This window comes from Natrix helvetica (genome assembly GCF_964273705.1).
Source record: "Natrix helvetica genome assembly, chromosome: 5".
In the NCBI taxonomy this organism is placed as follows: Eukaryota; Metazoa; Chordata; class Lepidosauria; order Squamata; family Natricidae; genus Natrix; species Natrix helvetica.
Window position 1 is genome coordinate 39,816,867 of NC_138551.1, and position 15,566 is coordinate 39,832,432.

The 15,566-nt window shown below is 38.6% G+C and overlaps 1 protein-coding gene across 1 annotated transcript; it reads right to left on the reverse strand.

The window, feature by feature from the left end:
- Positions 1–3,299: 3,299 nt before the first annotated feature.
- MRI1 (methylthioribose-1-phosphate isomerase 1) lies at positions 3,300–13,552 on the reverse strand. The gene is made up of 6 exons (XM_081954253.1): positions 13,332–13,552; positions 8,890–9,131; positions 8,638–8,807; positions 7,655–7,831; positions 6,593–6,817; positions 3,300–3,709 (listed from the first exon to the last, which is right to left on the reverse strand). The coding sequence occupies exons 1-6, from the start codon at positions 13,461–13,463 to the stop codon at positions 3,576–3,578; spliced, it is 1,080 nt and encodes a 359-aa protein (XP_081810379.1). The 5' UTR covers positions 13,464–13,552; the 3' UTR covers positions 3,300–3,575.
- Between the last annotated feature and the right edge of the window lie 2,014 nt (positions 13,553–15,566).

The window sequence follows — 15,566 nt, forward strand, 5'->3', positions numbered from 1 at the left end:
CACATTGTAGCAAATGTTACAAGGCCATAACGATAACCTAATCTTAGGGTATTCATTTTAATGGGGGGGGGAGTTAACTTGCTCTTGATACATAGATATAACAATAGCAGCATTCTACAATGAACATTTTTATGGTTGCTAATTGTTTGACCCATGATACACAATGGAAATGCCAGCAGGAAAAAAATCACAATAATTGGTTTTAACCTTTCCAACAAGACCATTAAATAGGCATTACAACATCCAGAGAGAGAAATTATTTTTAATATACCCACCATCCACACTGATGAAAGAGGAACTTTCCACTTGAAGGAACAGAGCCAAAAATCAATGTCTTAATATGAGGCATACCTAATGAGAATTCTTGCATATTAGCATCACACACTGGGTTTTCTAAAAGCTTCTCTTGACAGCCTATTTAAATTATCCTGACCTTAAGCAAATTTTCACATTAGGATTTTTCATGGACACAGCGCATCAAGAACCCATCTGCGAATTGGTGAAATAAAAAATCATTAGGGTCAGTCAAATGCAACCAAACTACACAGAACATTTACACAGGTAGTGATCAGCTCTACCACAACAGTCATAACTTCAAATTCAGTTCATTTAGTTAATGCAGCATTTTTTAAAAAATAGGGTTAAATTTGCAGCTGCTAAAAATTATAGTCAATCAAAGCTAGCATAACCTCCTCCTCCTTCCCCTCCCCGTAAATTAAAATTAGCTTCCTTTGAGCTACACTTTTGGAAAATGATTAGTTGCAAATTTAAAATCTCCTATATAGATTCTGAATCGCCTATATAGATTCTGAAGCCCTAGGAAATTTAAATGCTTTAAAAAACAAATGTATGAGCATGAAGTATTGTTTTCATTCTGTCCAATTAAAATGGCCCCTATTTTGTAGAACCCAACCAAGGTTGTCCATTTTCACTTAAGCATTAATTCTGCTGTCTTAAAACAGTTAAGGAACAGAATCTTTGAAGGGTTCAAAACATTTCAATACATAATCACAATAATTCTTCTAACAGCATCATTGGCAGAAGGTGGATTGACTAAATCTCTCTAACAAGAGAGATTAAACTTCTATCTATTTTGATCATGTTTCTGGATCAATGCAATTTCTGATACACATTTATTCATGTCCCTATTTAGTCAAATATGAGCAGCGTTCATATCCATATGCATCATCACACAATTTCTCTTGAGATTAGCAGTGTTACTCAAAGAACAGAAAAAGAGTAGGAAATAATATGGAAAATCAATAAAAGAGAAAATGAAAGGAAATCTAACTAAATCTAGCTAACACCAATACCATTCAAAATTTCTTCTCCATACTTGTCTATCCTTGAAAACTATCCTTTCTTCCACTATGTCCATACATTCAGTTTTTCATAAACTGAAAAAAGTGATAAATTTATCACTTTTTTCTTTTTTGAGGATCTCATCGACTTTATCAAATTATTATATTTTAAGTCTTTCTGTTTCTCTTTCTTTCAGCCTATTCATTTTTCATGTATGTGTGTATATCTGTGTGTGTGTGTGTTGAATTTCAATTTGCAATTATTTAGTCCACCTCAATAAACTTCTTACAGTCTCATCACACACTTTCATATTTGAACCATATTCATTCAAAACAATTCCTGGCTGTTTTTAATTTTTATTTGTTACTACAGAAACTTTATCCCATTCCACTGCACCGAAGTTTTATCTTTCTCCTTCTGCATCCAACTTTTATTTCAAAATAGCAGACTGTGGAATTTCATCTTATTCTGATGAAAGGTAATGACAAATACATGGCCTGTTGTGAGGAATGAATTTTGTCTAAAGAACAAAATGAAAATGAAAACAAAAGTTGTTATAAAGATCTGAAGTAGTCAGGAAGGAACTTAAATGTCATGTCATACATTCACAACTTATATTTATTGTGTCCATTGATCCTAAAGTTACCCTACTGAAAGTAAAGCAGAAGTAAGGCAATGTTGACCTCTGCCATGAACCTTATTATGTCAGGTTATCATCTCTGAAATTCCTTGCCTCTTCCACAATAGAGAGATCAGTAGAGGGTCATACTTTTATATCTACCAACATTAGGTTTACATAAAATGTATTGAAAAAGATTTTCTGGTACAAAACTCCTACATTGGAAGGCAATGCTCCAGAGAACCTGTTGTCATAAGATTAAAATCATGTGAGACACAACACCAAAGGACCTTAAGAACAATTTTGAAAATGGTGCATTAGCAATAGCACTTACTTATATAAGCACTCTCTGAGTGGTTTAGAATGTCAGCATATTGCCCCCAAAATCTGGGTCCTCATTTTACTGACCTCTGAAGGATGGGAGGCTGAGTCAACCTTGAGCCCCTGTCGGGATCGAACGCTAGATTGTGAGCCTGAACTATTGCATTCTAACCACTGTGCCACCAGGTCAATGAATACATAATAGAATGTCAATAAAGAGATCTAAGCAACAAATGAAAAATGATTCAGATAAAGAATTATACTATATATATTTTTAGAAAAATCACTTGAAGTCAAAGAAAATGTATGTCATAGTGTGACTCAAAAGTTCCAAAACCAATTACATGCTAAATCTCTCAGGAGGACCACAAGGGATGAGGTGCTTGGGGCCCAAAGGGAGGGACCACTAAAATGTAAAGATGAAGAAATCATCATTCTTAAGCAAATTCCGAAAAAGATAAGAGAAAGAAGGAGGAAGTATTCTTCCTTATCAAAGAAATTATACAATAAAGGAGTTTGGTTTAGATGGTTATTGCCAGAGGGAATGGTGATCTTTTGGGAGGGAAATAGAATTAGAATTAATACAGTGCAAGAGGCTGAAGCCTTCATTAAAAAACATTTCTCTCTTCTAGAGGACAAACATAGGGAAGGTAGTGAAAAGGGTAGCAAGGTACAAGATATGAAGGAGGGGGGGGCTGTGGCTCCACCTGGGGAAGGGAGGAAAGAGCAATATCGAAAAGGCGCAGGTCACAAAAATAAAGGTATTTGAAATATTTGTAATTATTGATATACTAGAAAGTGACAAAGGAAAAATGATTGAACACATGGTTGATACCACATAGAATAAGATTCTGTTTTTTGCTTATCTTTTATAGGTTGTTTTTAATATTGTAAAAATTGTGAGATTTGGAGGGATTTCTACCACTAGCGTGGGAGCTGCCAAAATTTTCTATGTATCCCGTTACCTTTTCCCATAAATGTTTAAAAACCAATAAAATTCTTTTTTAAAAAAAGTTCCAAAACCAAGCAACCCTCACAAAGCCAAAGTAGACGAAAGTCAAGAAGAAACATGGTTTAATTTTCTGAATTTGCAAATGAATGTTTAGTAACAACATTGCAGAAATATCAAGCATTCCCATCAAACTCAAAAGTTTCTAGTACAATTTCCCCAAACCTCAGTGGTATTCAGAGATACTGAAACTACAATTTTCAGCTGTACAAAATTCTGCATCCCAAACATCTGGGAAGATTGCAGATTAGGGCAAGAAGCCCTAGTAACAATTGTTGAAGATTACATTCACACCCTATCTGGAAACAATTTAACTCGGGTTCTTTATATGTTATACACTTCACGTGTCAGGGCTGCCTGAAGTTCAGCAGGAGGAAAGACCCCAAACTCAGTCACAATACCACCAGTTATCAGTTCATGAGGTGTGACATCAAAGGCTGGATTCCAAACACCAATGCCTAGGAAGGAAGGAAGTATATGTGCTGTTCCATTAGTTTATATAACAGATGTAATTATTTCAATAATGTAAATGTTACGGCTTAGTTTTAAAAACATGGGAAACAATCATCTCTAAAAAGAGAAAATGCAAAAAGGATTATCTAGATGCTTCAAGACTAAAAAAAAAGTTATACAGACAATGGTAGGCAACTTGATGTCCTTCAAGAAACTTTGAATTAAATTTCCATAATCAATTGTCATTCTTCAAAAAGTAGATAATGACCGTTGGCTTACCTGAATGGTCGTTCTCTAGGTACTGCGGGAGTGTCCAAGCATGGTTTAACTTCCGCTTGCCGCCCAAGGACTGAGTTTAAATCTTTAGTGTAGCCACGCCTCCTGCTCCCTTTGGAGGTCAGTTTGAAAAACAAGGAAGTGAAGTCCAGAAGGATGTCAAAGAAGGTGAACTATGTCTTCAGGAGAGGTGATTCGGCTCCGCCAGATTACCCCTGAGTGGGGTTGGACACTCTCGCAGTGCCTAGAGAAAGACCATTCAGGTAAGCCAACGGTCATTATCCTAGGCGCTGCTTGGAGTGTCCAAGCATGGGACATACCCAAGCTATATAGTCCCAAGGTGGGAAACAGAAACATTCCGTTGTTCCAGAGCCGCTAAGACTCGCTGCAGGACCCTCCTTCCAAAGGAAGCGTCCGCTGCTCCAAAGGAGTCCAATTTATAGTTACGAACAAATGGGGATGGCGAGGTCCAAGTCGCTGCCCTGCATATATCTTCAATGGGCGCCTGGGTTGCCCATGCGGCTGAGGCCACGGCACTCCTCATGGAATGAGCAGTGATGCGAGGAGGAACTGGCCAGGCCTGATGCTCATAGGCCAGCTTAATGCAGGAGCGCTGTCAGCGCCCAATAGTCAAAGAAGAAACCTTCCTGCTCATTGAGGCGGGCTGGAAGGAAATAAAGAAGGATTCGGACTTGCGAAAGGAGGCTGTCCTCTTCTTATATATGCGGATTGCGCATCGTACATCAAGTTTGTGCCAGACCCGCTCTCTGTGATGTCTGGGATGCAGGCAGAAATCAGGCAGAATCACCTCCTGTGACTGGTGGAACAAGATGTTGACTTTTGGGATGAAAGAGGGGTCAAGCTGAAGAATGACCCTGTCCGGATGCACAACACAAAGGTTCTCCCTGATCAACAGGGCCGTCAATTCAGAGATTCTACGAGCTGAAGTGATTTCAATGAGAAAAGCAGTCTTAAACAATAAGTGGCATAAAGAGACAGAACGAAGTGGTTTGAATGGAGCAGAAGTCAATGTCTGCAGAACAACTGCCAGGTCCCAAGTCGGGTATCGGTGGACCGTCAGGGGACGTAAGTTGGCAGTTCCCTTCAGGAAGCTACGAACCATGGGGTGTCTGCTGAGAGGTGTAGAATCATCTCTGGATAAGATGGTGGCCAAGGTGGCAATCTCCTCCGAAGGGTGTTAGGGGCAAGACCTTTGTCCAATCTGAGGATCTAGAATGGGGAGAGGGGTCAGCAGGAATCTCAGCAGGTGGAGGGAGATCCTCTTGAAGCCCTTGGTTGCCTGAGCCTTTTGAAATTGCTTTTCTAGGGCTCTGTGGCGTCTCTCAGCCAGCCTCTCCTCTGCCTTGGACCCTCTCTTTGTTCTAGGCTTCTTCCCTTTAGTGGGGCATGCTGCACTGGCACCCTTGGTCACAGGATTGGGCCTGCTGCGCTTGCTGCTGGTAGGCCCTGCCTGATTTGCAGCCTTCTCCACACTCTTGCTGGCCACGGTGAAATTTTCAGCCCTCAAACCTCGGTATTCAGAAGGTTGCTTGGAGTAAATAGAGTCCCAATAAGAGATGAATCTCTGAGACAACGGCTCGGCAGGGAATGCAGCAACAAAATGGCGCCAATAGGAGAAGTCCTCAGGGTGCTGCAGATCCACGCTGTTAATAAAAACAAGGAATGGCCCAGAAAGCCAATCAAGATGTTCGGGGGAGGGGAGGCCTGCCTGACGATCTAGAGCAAGGCCACTTGACCAGTACCCCTCCTGGCAGCAATCTGCTAAGGGACCAGGCTGCAGCAGAATGAACAGGAAAAAAAGCGGCTTGGATTTAAAGCGCACACTTTTTTCCCCTCCCAAAATGGCCACCGTGCGTTTTGGAGTGACACCGGGCTGCTGTCAGAGATCCGGAGTGCCCAGTGGAGTCTCCGGAGCTAAGAGGGGTCTTCCGACGGATTATAGGGGTACCAGACTTCCCTACCTGGCCCCAGGGCTTGTCAGCGGTTCTAACGAGCGTCCCAGTGCTGCCAGGGCCTCATGGAAACGAGGAAGGCTGTAATGGTCCCAGCAGCCTGGTCCACGCGTGAGGAAGCAATTAAACGAAGAAAACCTTGTTCATTTGTAAAACAAAAAACCCTAGGTCTAACTAAGACTACCACAGTGGGAAAAAAACAATAAAAGGCTACATTAATGCAATTAGGAGAAATCCAGCTTGCTACTCAAGGACTGGAAATCTCAAACACATCCTTTTAGGGAGACTGAGTTTTTCAAAACTGACCTCCAAAGGGAGCAGGAGGCGTGGCTACACTAAAGATTTAAACTCAGTCCTTGGGCAGCAAGCTGAAGTTAACCCATGCTTGGACACTCCAAGCAGCGCCTAGGAGAATAGCTTACTAGAATGTCATGTATCCAAGGAGATTCAAGTCAGAATACATTTTCTTGATCAATGACAACTTACTCAAAGCATATACATCACCTAGATTCATGTAAGCTGGGGAAGCTACTGTTAGATCACTGATTACAAATAGTACTGAAAATATCAGTATTCTATCATGTCTCCTTTCTTTACATGCAACATTTGTTTACATATAACCTTCCAACGTTTTGCTACCTGGTGCAGCAATTCGGACAGCATTGATGTCTGTCAGTTCCTGGCCTGGCCGCTCCTCAATAACGATCTGCCCTCCATGTTTTAATTGCAGGTCACAGGAAGTGCTGGGTGCTGCCACGTAGAAGGGAATCCCATGGTATCTTGCAGCAATTGCCAGCTGATAAGTACCAACTTTATTCGCTGTGTCTCCATTAGCAACAACCCTGTCTGCTCCCACAATGACAGCTGGATTACAAAAAGAAGGACAATGGCAATTAAACGGCTAATGCTAAAAGCTGTTTGTCTCAAATTATTCAATGACAGACTATTCAAAATGCAGAATAAGGAGAAAAGTAGAAGAGAACAAGGAGACCTTGCTGTGGAATTTTGTTGATGTTGTTCTTATTTGTTTGTTTTTAACAAAATTTCCCTAGTGAAAATTGCATGCCTGCTCTGCACTTTCCAGAATCAGGTACTGTAGATGTTCCCATATGTCTTTAAAATTTCCTCAGGGTGCAAGAGAGAGAACAATTCATTATTTTTCTTGTTCTTTGCACCATTCTTATTCTTCGTGCCATCCCCTAGAGTTTATTGGGACTGTAGAAATTTTGGTTAAACTGGGTTGAAATAAGGCTTCTTGATTAAATCCATATTGGTTGGGTTCACACAATACCTTTGCTAAAACTTAAGTCAGATGATGGCTTGAATGTTGCATGTTCTAGGCTATTCAGTAACAAAATATAAGGATCAGCATACAGAAAACAGAACTATGCCTTTTACAGGAACAAGCCATATAAAAATATATTTATATATTCCATGTTTATATTTGATTAGTGCTGCCAATTCTATCAAGGAATTCTGAAGGCTGGAACTAAGCTTTTAGTGGTTTGTTTATTATCCAATTAAATAGAATACCCAATACCAAGACATCAGTATTGCTAAGCGACCTAAACAGTATCTTCTTTAACAACTTGACCTCTTGGACTCTTGGTCAGCCATTGAATCACATATGTGCTCATGTCCTAGCCTGGAATCTAGAAAGGACAGCAGTAATGCAGAGAAAGAGGAAATCAAGACATCTACCTGATATCTTTTTTTCTTTCATTGCCAAGGAAGCCATGCTATCAGCAATGAGTGTTGAAGGCACCTGCTCATATACTAATTCATAAGCAGTCAGCCGGGCCCCCTGATTGTATGGTCGTGTTTCAGTGCAATAAACATGCTCCAGGCGACCCATGGCATGTAATGAGCGAATGATACCTATGAAGCAAAGTTACAAACAAGTCAAAATAACAGGACCAAAGGCAAAGGATAAAAGGCTATAAGCAGTCAACATACCGAGCAATTTGGAATCTTCCTTCAGATATAAGAGAACTGAAATCCTAACAAACCTGGAACACTGAGGAAGGCTGCTATCAGAGGTGACATCTCTTACAACCAGTACTTGCACTTATGACCACTACAGCATCCCCATGGTCAAGGGAGCAAAATTCAGATGCTTGGCAACCGGTATGTATTTACAAGAGTTGCAGCATCCTAGGGTCATGTGAACCTTCCCAGCCAGCAAAGTCAAAGAGGAAATATAGATTCATTTAGTAGCACATGACTCATTTAACAACTGCAGTGGTTTTTTTTAACAACCCTAACAAAAAAAGGTCATAAAATTGGGCCAACTCACTTAAGCGTCTTGCTTGTCCGTTTATTTGGGTCAGAAACATCACAATTAAAATAAGGCACACTATATGACACAAAGTGACAAGATTGCATGTCATTTTATGTCATACTGTATGACATCAAATAACATAAAAACATGAAAGGAACCTCCCCAAAGAATGTGTGCTATTAACATATTTGGGTGTCTCCTGGATAACTGCTTATAGTTGACTGATCCTTTCAATCTGCAAGCATTCAAGGCATAGCAATTTCCAACCATCTTGCTTAGCAATGGAAATTCTGGTCCCAACTATGCTTGTAAATCAAGGACGACCTGTATTACCATAATCTCTTACACTTTTGTCACAAAGAACAATAGTAATGTTTCTTGAATGAAGAGAGATGCCACTTACCAAGTGCAGTGCCATAACCAGCAGTGGCCAATGAGCCGGTATTGCAGTGAGTCAGGACTGTCACTTTGTCCTGCCCCACTCGTTGCAAGAGATGGCAAGCTCCATGTTCCCCAATGCTTTTGTTGTCTTCCAGGTCTTTGCCCAGCAATGCTTCTGCCCAGTTGATCACACTACAATAAGAGGTTACACAAACTTGCATGTTTCTTGCTTACAGGTTGGGGGAAGAAAGAAGATAGGGTCTTGAACCCTCACCTTTCTCGTAAACTCTCTGGAGTAGTCCCTTCATGTTTTGCCTCCTGCTGGACAAGATGTCTCAACTCCTGAGCTGCCTGGGCCATGTTGACAGCAGTAGGTCTGGCACTTATTAAGTAGTTTAATGAATCCAACACAAAAATCTCCAGATTACTCAAACTCAGCTCTTCATTTCCTTTATTATGCAATTCCACTGCCAAACTCAGACAACCTATAATAGCAATGGCTGGAGCACCTCGCACCTAAGAAGAGATATTTATTTTCAGTTTAAGATAACACACAGAGAAAGCGAAGAACACAAATATAATTAGGTAGAAAAGACTGTACATTGGGGGGACAGCAAGCATATTTAGAATGCTAATACCTAATGGCTATTCTCATAAGATGGCTGTCCAAGGACAGCTTGGACAACTCATCAAATGAGTACCACAACGTTGTATTTACTAGAAGGCCAACAGGTAAACTTGCTCCTTTATCTCTTTTCAATCCTTCAGCATGATCTTTTTGCTCCTTAGGCTTCCAGTTTACGTTTGATATTTTTTTCCACATAAATAAGAATACTTCTTATAAGGTCTCGCCTTCAATATCCACTGCTTAGCCATTTTTCAATGAGGCCAATGGAATCTATATGAGATCTAGAAAGATGATTATAAATTAAAAAATGCTGCTGTGTCAGTTTTTCATTTGATATTTTTTAATTAATAGAATCTACAACAAAAGAAAAATAAGGGAGGATGGGAAGCCTCATAGGAAACAAGTTAGGTGAATATAATCACAATATCACCCATCAATCAGTATATGGTTACCAAGATGTAAATTACACTCTAACATATTCTATGTTGATTTCAATAGAAAATAACTTTCTATTGAAAGGATTGCTTTTAAAGATAGAAACATCAGCTGGGACAGAAAACAGCTTCCTTAGTATTTATGAGGGAAGGGTAGATGGTCACCTACTGTATATAAGCCCAACTATTTTCCTTTACCCATGCAAGTAAGAACTAATGAATACATATTTTCAAATGTCCCATAGAATGTTCTGTGGATTAATGATCATTTCATTAATTATCTTTCTACACCCATTTTCCTGGGAGTACATAATACTGAATCTAGTGGGAATTAATTCTGCACAGCATGTATTTATGTAGTCTATATTTATTATTTTTTTATCAAATTTATACAGCCACCCATTTCACAATAAGGGACTCTGGTAATGTACAACAGAAAAGGAATAAACATGCCAAACAATCATTCTAAAAATAATTCAACATATCAAGTATGGTACACAGGGTTAAAATACTGAAATGTTCCTGAAATAATGGAAAATATTATTCGGAATAATCTGATCCGAATTTTAAAATGACAACTTCAAATGTCTAGAAAAATGACATGATGGAAATTAAGTCCTACTAAGAACACTTGGAAGGACTGGATATATTTAGCTTGAAAAGAGAAATGGAAGAAGAGATAAGATCATAATGTGACAGGCTGCTAACATAGAAGGTGAAACAGAATGATTTTCTATTATACTTGAAGACCAAACATGAACCAATAGGTGGAAATATGAAAGTAGTCAAGTATTAGGATAAAATTATGATAGACTTTGTTCACACAATTAATTGAATGGTTACTTAACCTGATTTTTGTAATTTGCATGTCCCATAAATTAATCAGATTAGTTAGGTTTGTAGAAAATAATAGGCTAAAGAGGATTGTACAATACACTGAACATCCATCTTTTTTTATGAGGAATTTGCTTGATCCAGTTAATTTAATAGGGAGAGAATTTCCAGATACTCATCCTGGAAGAAATCAGGAGGGCCAAGACTTTCTCTGTAGTAGAAAAAGAGCATTCCAATTTTCCAAGAACAATAAAAGTGGGATAGAAATAAATAAATTGTATTGCAGCAATAGATTTATTTATATATTTTGCTGGTTTTATAAATGTATTTACAGTACTGTATTACTCAGTTACAGTGGCAATTAGTGCACTGTTGGAAGACTTGAAAACAGGTTAAGGTTAGATCATGATGAAGGACACCTATCTATGTGGTCACTAGTAGTCAAAAAACCTTGATGGCACATAATTATAATCAGTAAATATATTTTACTATTTTATTTATATTATATTTTTTGTTGTAAGATGCCTAAAATCAGAAGAGTAGCTGGCATTTTATAAATAAATAAAACACTGCTAAATCTAGCCAAATGCAGCCCCAATATTTCAATGATTTGATAATGGAATAGCCTAACTTGAGATGAAGCAGGTTCTTTCTGGAAATATTTAGTGAGATAAACTAAACAGAAACATGATTCCCAATATCACGCGTAATAATTTAATTCTACAAAGCCATACTTCGTCTTAGTATATATTAAATAAGAATCTGTAGCCCTTTTTACTCTTCGCCTATTCTGGTTCTGGGATAGTTAGTGCCTCCAGTTAGAATATTGAAAAACTATTTTTCTTGGAAATATTTGTGACGTTTAACCAAACATCTTTCTACTGATCAAATATAAGTGACTTCTCAAAGACCGACCTACTACGAAATATTATCTATTACACTAAAACAGAGAAATATAAGTCCTCAGTTAGCAATAATTGGGACTGGAATTTCCAATGGTTAGTGATGTCATTGTAAAAAAATGACAGCATTGCTTAACAATGGCAATCCTGGCAATCCCCACTGCTGTCATTAAGCAAGTATTATTGGTCATAAAGCAAGACCCGAGGAACCTCAATGAGCTTGGCAAGCAGGTAAGATGTAGCACACAGCAGGGCTGAGATTGGCTGCTGCCAGGCAGGGGAGGGTATAAGTGACTTACCACAGTCAGTTGCATCCTTCTTTACCAGCTTTCCCACTGACTTTCATTGTGGGTAGCCAGCAGAGAATGGTGATCACTTGAGCACAGGACACTGAAACAAGTGCAGGCCAGTTGCCAAGTGTCAAATTATGATCAGATGACCATTCTTTAGGTGCCCAAACTTCGAGAACTGGTCGTAAGTTTTCTTTTTCAACACCTTGGTAACTTTAAACAATTGCTACATAAATGCTAGGTAAGCAAGAACTGCCTGCAAATTGAATTTAACATACAAGTGCAGTTAGTCACTTAATTAGTTTTCCACTGCCCTCTGGTGGCCAATGTTATTGAAACCATTATATAGGATATATAGGGTGTAAAAATAGAAAAATCTCCTTTCCCCCAAAGATGATACCGAAGTCAGGTAAATCTTTGTAAAAAAAAAAAAAAGGGGGGGGGGATAACATAACATCCGTATATCTTTCTAATCTGACAGTTTGATAAATGAAAAGACGGCTATATTGATACCATTCTAATATTAAACTTGCACGGATATAGGATAAGTGAGATATATATATATAGCTTAGTAATGGTACCTGTGAAAGAGATACTGGAATAGTAATCAATACATTAAATAGTAATCAATCAACTCAAAACAATAAGCAGCACTGGTTGTTGCAAAAAATGCAAATCCAATTTTAAGGCTGAATCAGGAGAAATATAATTTTTTAATTCCCAAAAATTCTAATTGCTCTTACATTGCTCAAGTCCCATTCCAAGAATTATATCCGCCCAACATAACAACAAAAAAAGAATACAGGAACAACTGTCAAGAACTACCTGTAAACAGATGTCTTACACCATGGCTGAATTTGCATAAAACATGAACCACAATCCAATTCAAAGCCTTATTTTATCGTAGTGTGGTATGTGAATTTTATGTAAGGCTACCAACTTGGGTTTGCGCAACTCTAAACAATCACTAGATAGCACAAGCACTTAGATTTGTACACCGCTTCATAGTGCTTTACTGCACGGTTTACACAGTCAGCATATTGCCCCAACAATCTGGGTCCACATCAATGGCATCATAAAGTCAGTTTTGCCACCACTACTAGCTGTTGGGATTTTTGTAGTTTAAATTTGGTAACCTGGATGTGGGTTGAATATGGACTAAGATAATAGTAAGCATACATGTACAAACAGATTTACAGTTATTGCATGTCATATTAAACCCAAACATGCTTTGTTCACTTTAGATGAGCATGCTTTGTGAAGACTGCCCTTGTGGATGAAAATGCGGGTTTTGGCTCACCATAGGAGCCAATTGGGATTGATTCAACACAGTGAAAGATTACTGATATGATTTCTGATATGAACACAACCACGACTCTTTGTTGCCTGAAATCCTTATAATCCAACACGTTTACTCTTAGCTTTGCGGAGCTTTTAACTCCGCAAAAACTTCGTCTATAAGTCAATACTCAGAACCCGAGTACTCTCCAGAGACTTTGTAACACCTACGCCTTTCCGTGCTACGTGGCGGGGACTCCCGATTACGGTGCTTTTTAGAAATACACGTGCAACATTTTTAGCTGAACTCTGTAATTGGTAGCTTGTCCCACCCACCCCGCTGGCAGCACCTTCATAGACCGAATGGCTTCCCAGCCCTGGCGAACGCTGCTTATTTCCTCATAGAGAGTCTGATGAGGCAGCAGAAGCTGGTTGAGAATCTGCAGGAATCCCCTGCGGTACCGAAGCGCTTCCAAACTCATGGCGATCGCCAAGCCTGAGGCTGCAGCAGTCTGAAATTCCCTGGTGACCTACGATGTGTTTGAATCTCTCCTTTGCCGCCGTCTCTGCTGGGTCCTAGGAAACGTCGGTTCAAAATATCTTTTGTCTCAGAGCTGATTTCAGAGCAGGTCGGTCTACAGAACTCCGGATGATCAAAGGCGGCAGCAAAGTTTTTCTTAACATTTGTACCTGGATTTTGACAGTCTAGACCTGGCTGGCACTCTAACTAAATCAGGATTAATTGTAGAATTATATCCTTATGGGGGGAAATAAATAGATACTTTCCAGAACATTGTGCTAAAATAAAATGTTGGATTCCGCCGCCCCCCCCCCCCAGTTGTCTTAATTACCAAACGTTGATGCAGCTGTTTTGGCAGTAATTTGGACAAAAACACATTAAGCTTGTCTTCAGAAGTTGTGGGTGCTTCATCACTGGAGGTTTTCCACAAACCATCATTTGTCTTTTGGCTCATTAAAATGTACTACATTGCTTGAGTTGTGTTTCACCATTTCTCAGGTGAAAAGCCCAAATCCTGATTGGCCAGGTATAATTAAAATGAATGTTGAAAGTACCAAGATAAATATATAATCAATGATGGTAACTAATTGTGCAATCCTTTATTTCATCTAGAACATGCATTTAAAAGTCCTGTTGGATTCAGTGAGTTTACTCATAGTCAAGCATGAGGAGATTTGGCCTTGTTAATCTTTCATGCTAGAACAATATTAAATATCTAAACTGGTCTTGGCTGCTTAGTTCATGAGTTCAGCAGCTGGGCAATGGAATAATTAGCAGATGGGTAATGGAATAGATAGTCCATCACACCAAAATCATAAGCTGAAATTTAGGCCAGGGTTTAAAAATTACCATCTGCTCAATAAGAGTTAATGAAGTAGATTGATATATTTTCAACAAAATACCCTTCTATTTGTCATCCATCCTATCATCTCTATCTGGTTGAAAATCATGATATATAGATCATTAACCAAATTGTTCTGTAAAATGAGGATGACATCCATATCAGATAATTAAAATCTGTGCAAATAAAGTTGGCTTGAAATGACAGTGCTCTGTTGGAAGATGATTTATGATGGGCCAAGGGCAAAAATGAAATGTACTAAGTTCTCACTGGTTCATAGCTCTCATTTGTTTTTCCTTCAAGCAAAGCCCCTCATACAAATTTCACTATTTCATCTTAAACTGATACAAAATAGTATTCTGCCTTTTTCTCATTACTGCTGCTACAATTAACTTCATATTTTATTACCCATTCCAACTGCACTGCACACCAGCAAACCAGATAATGAAATGGAAAACATGCAGAAATGTTTTAATCTTAACATACTTACTTCATCAGCTACCATCAAGGCACAACTATTTTTTTAGACATTGACATGAAATATCCTCTTCATCTCACTATATTTATACTTTCAAAGTTCAAAACCAAATATTGCATTGTATTATTTGTTACAATTATATTCAGTGTTTCCTCCAATAGCTAAAAGCAACCTTCATGGGGGAATCTCTCTCCATTTTATTTCTCCAGCACTGAATTTGTGAAGTAGGTTGAATTGAGAGAACACAATTTTCCAATTCTTGAATCTTTGCAGTAGCTATCCAACAGTTTAATCACTAGTGTTCAATCATTATAGAATTAATACCCTGAAGACATGTGATTTTTCTATTTTCCTATGTATCTATGTTCTTGCTGTACACTTATATACCAGATAGTAAAAAAATAACAATGATCAAATAAAGCAGTTAACAACAGATGGAAAGAACAGAGAAAAATTCAAATGTGTATTAAAAAATCAAGACTAGACTGTGTAGGTGTCAAAAGGCAGTCTTATTAGACTTAACATTCTTTAATTGTAACAGTACAGAACATTGTCCCAAAGGTGCTTTTTCAAGCTTTTTCAAGATTCTTGGATGAGAAGCGAAATTTCTTCAAAGAAAAACTAGAAAGTCCTGTTGCCACTTGAAAAAGCACCTTTGGGACAACTAGGACCTGGATTACTGAGAATCTCATAGACCGTACAGAATATTGCCTTTCTTAGAGATTGCAATAAGAAAGCTGCAGAAT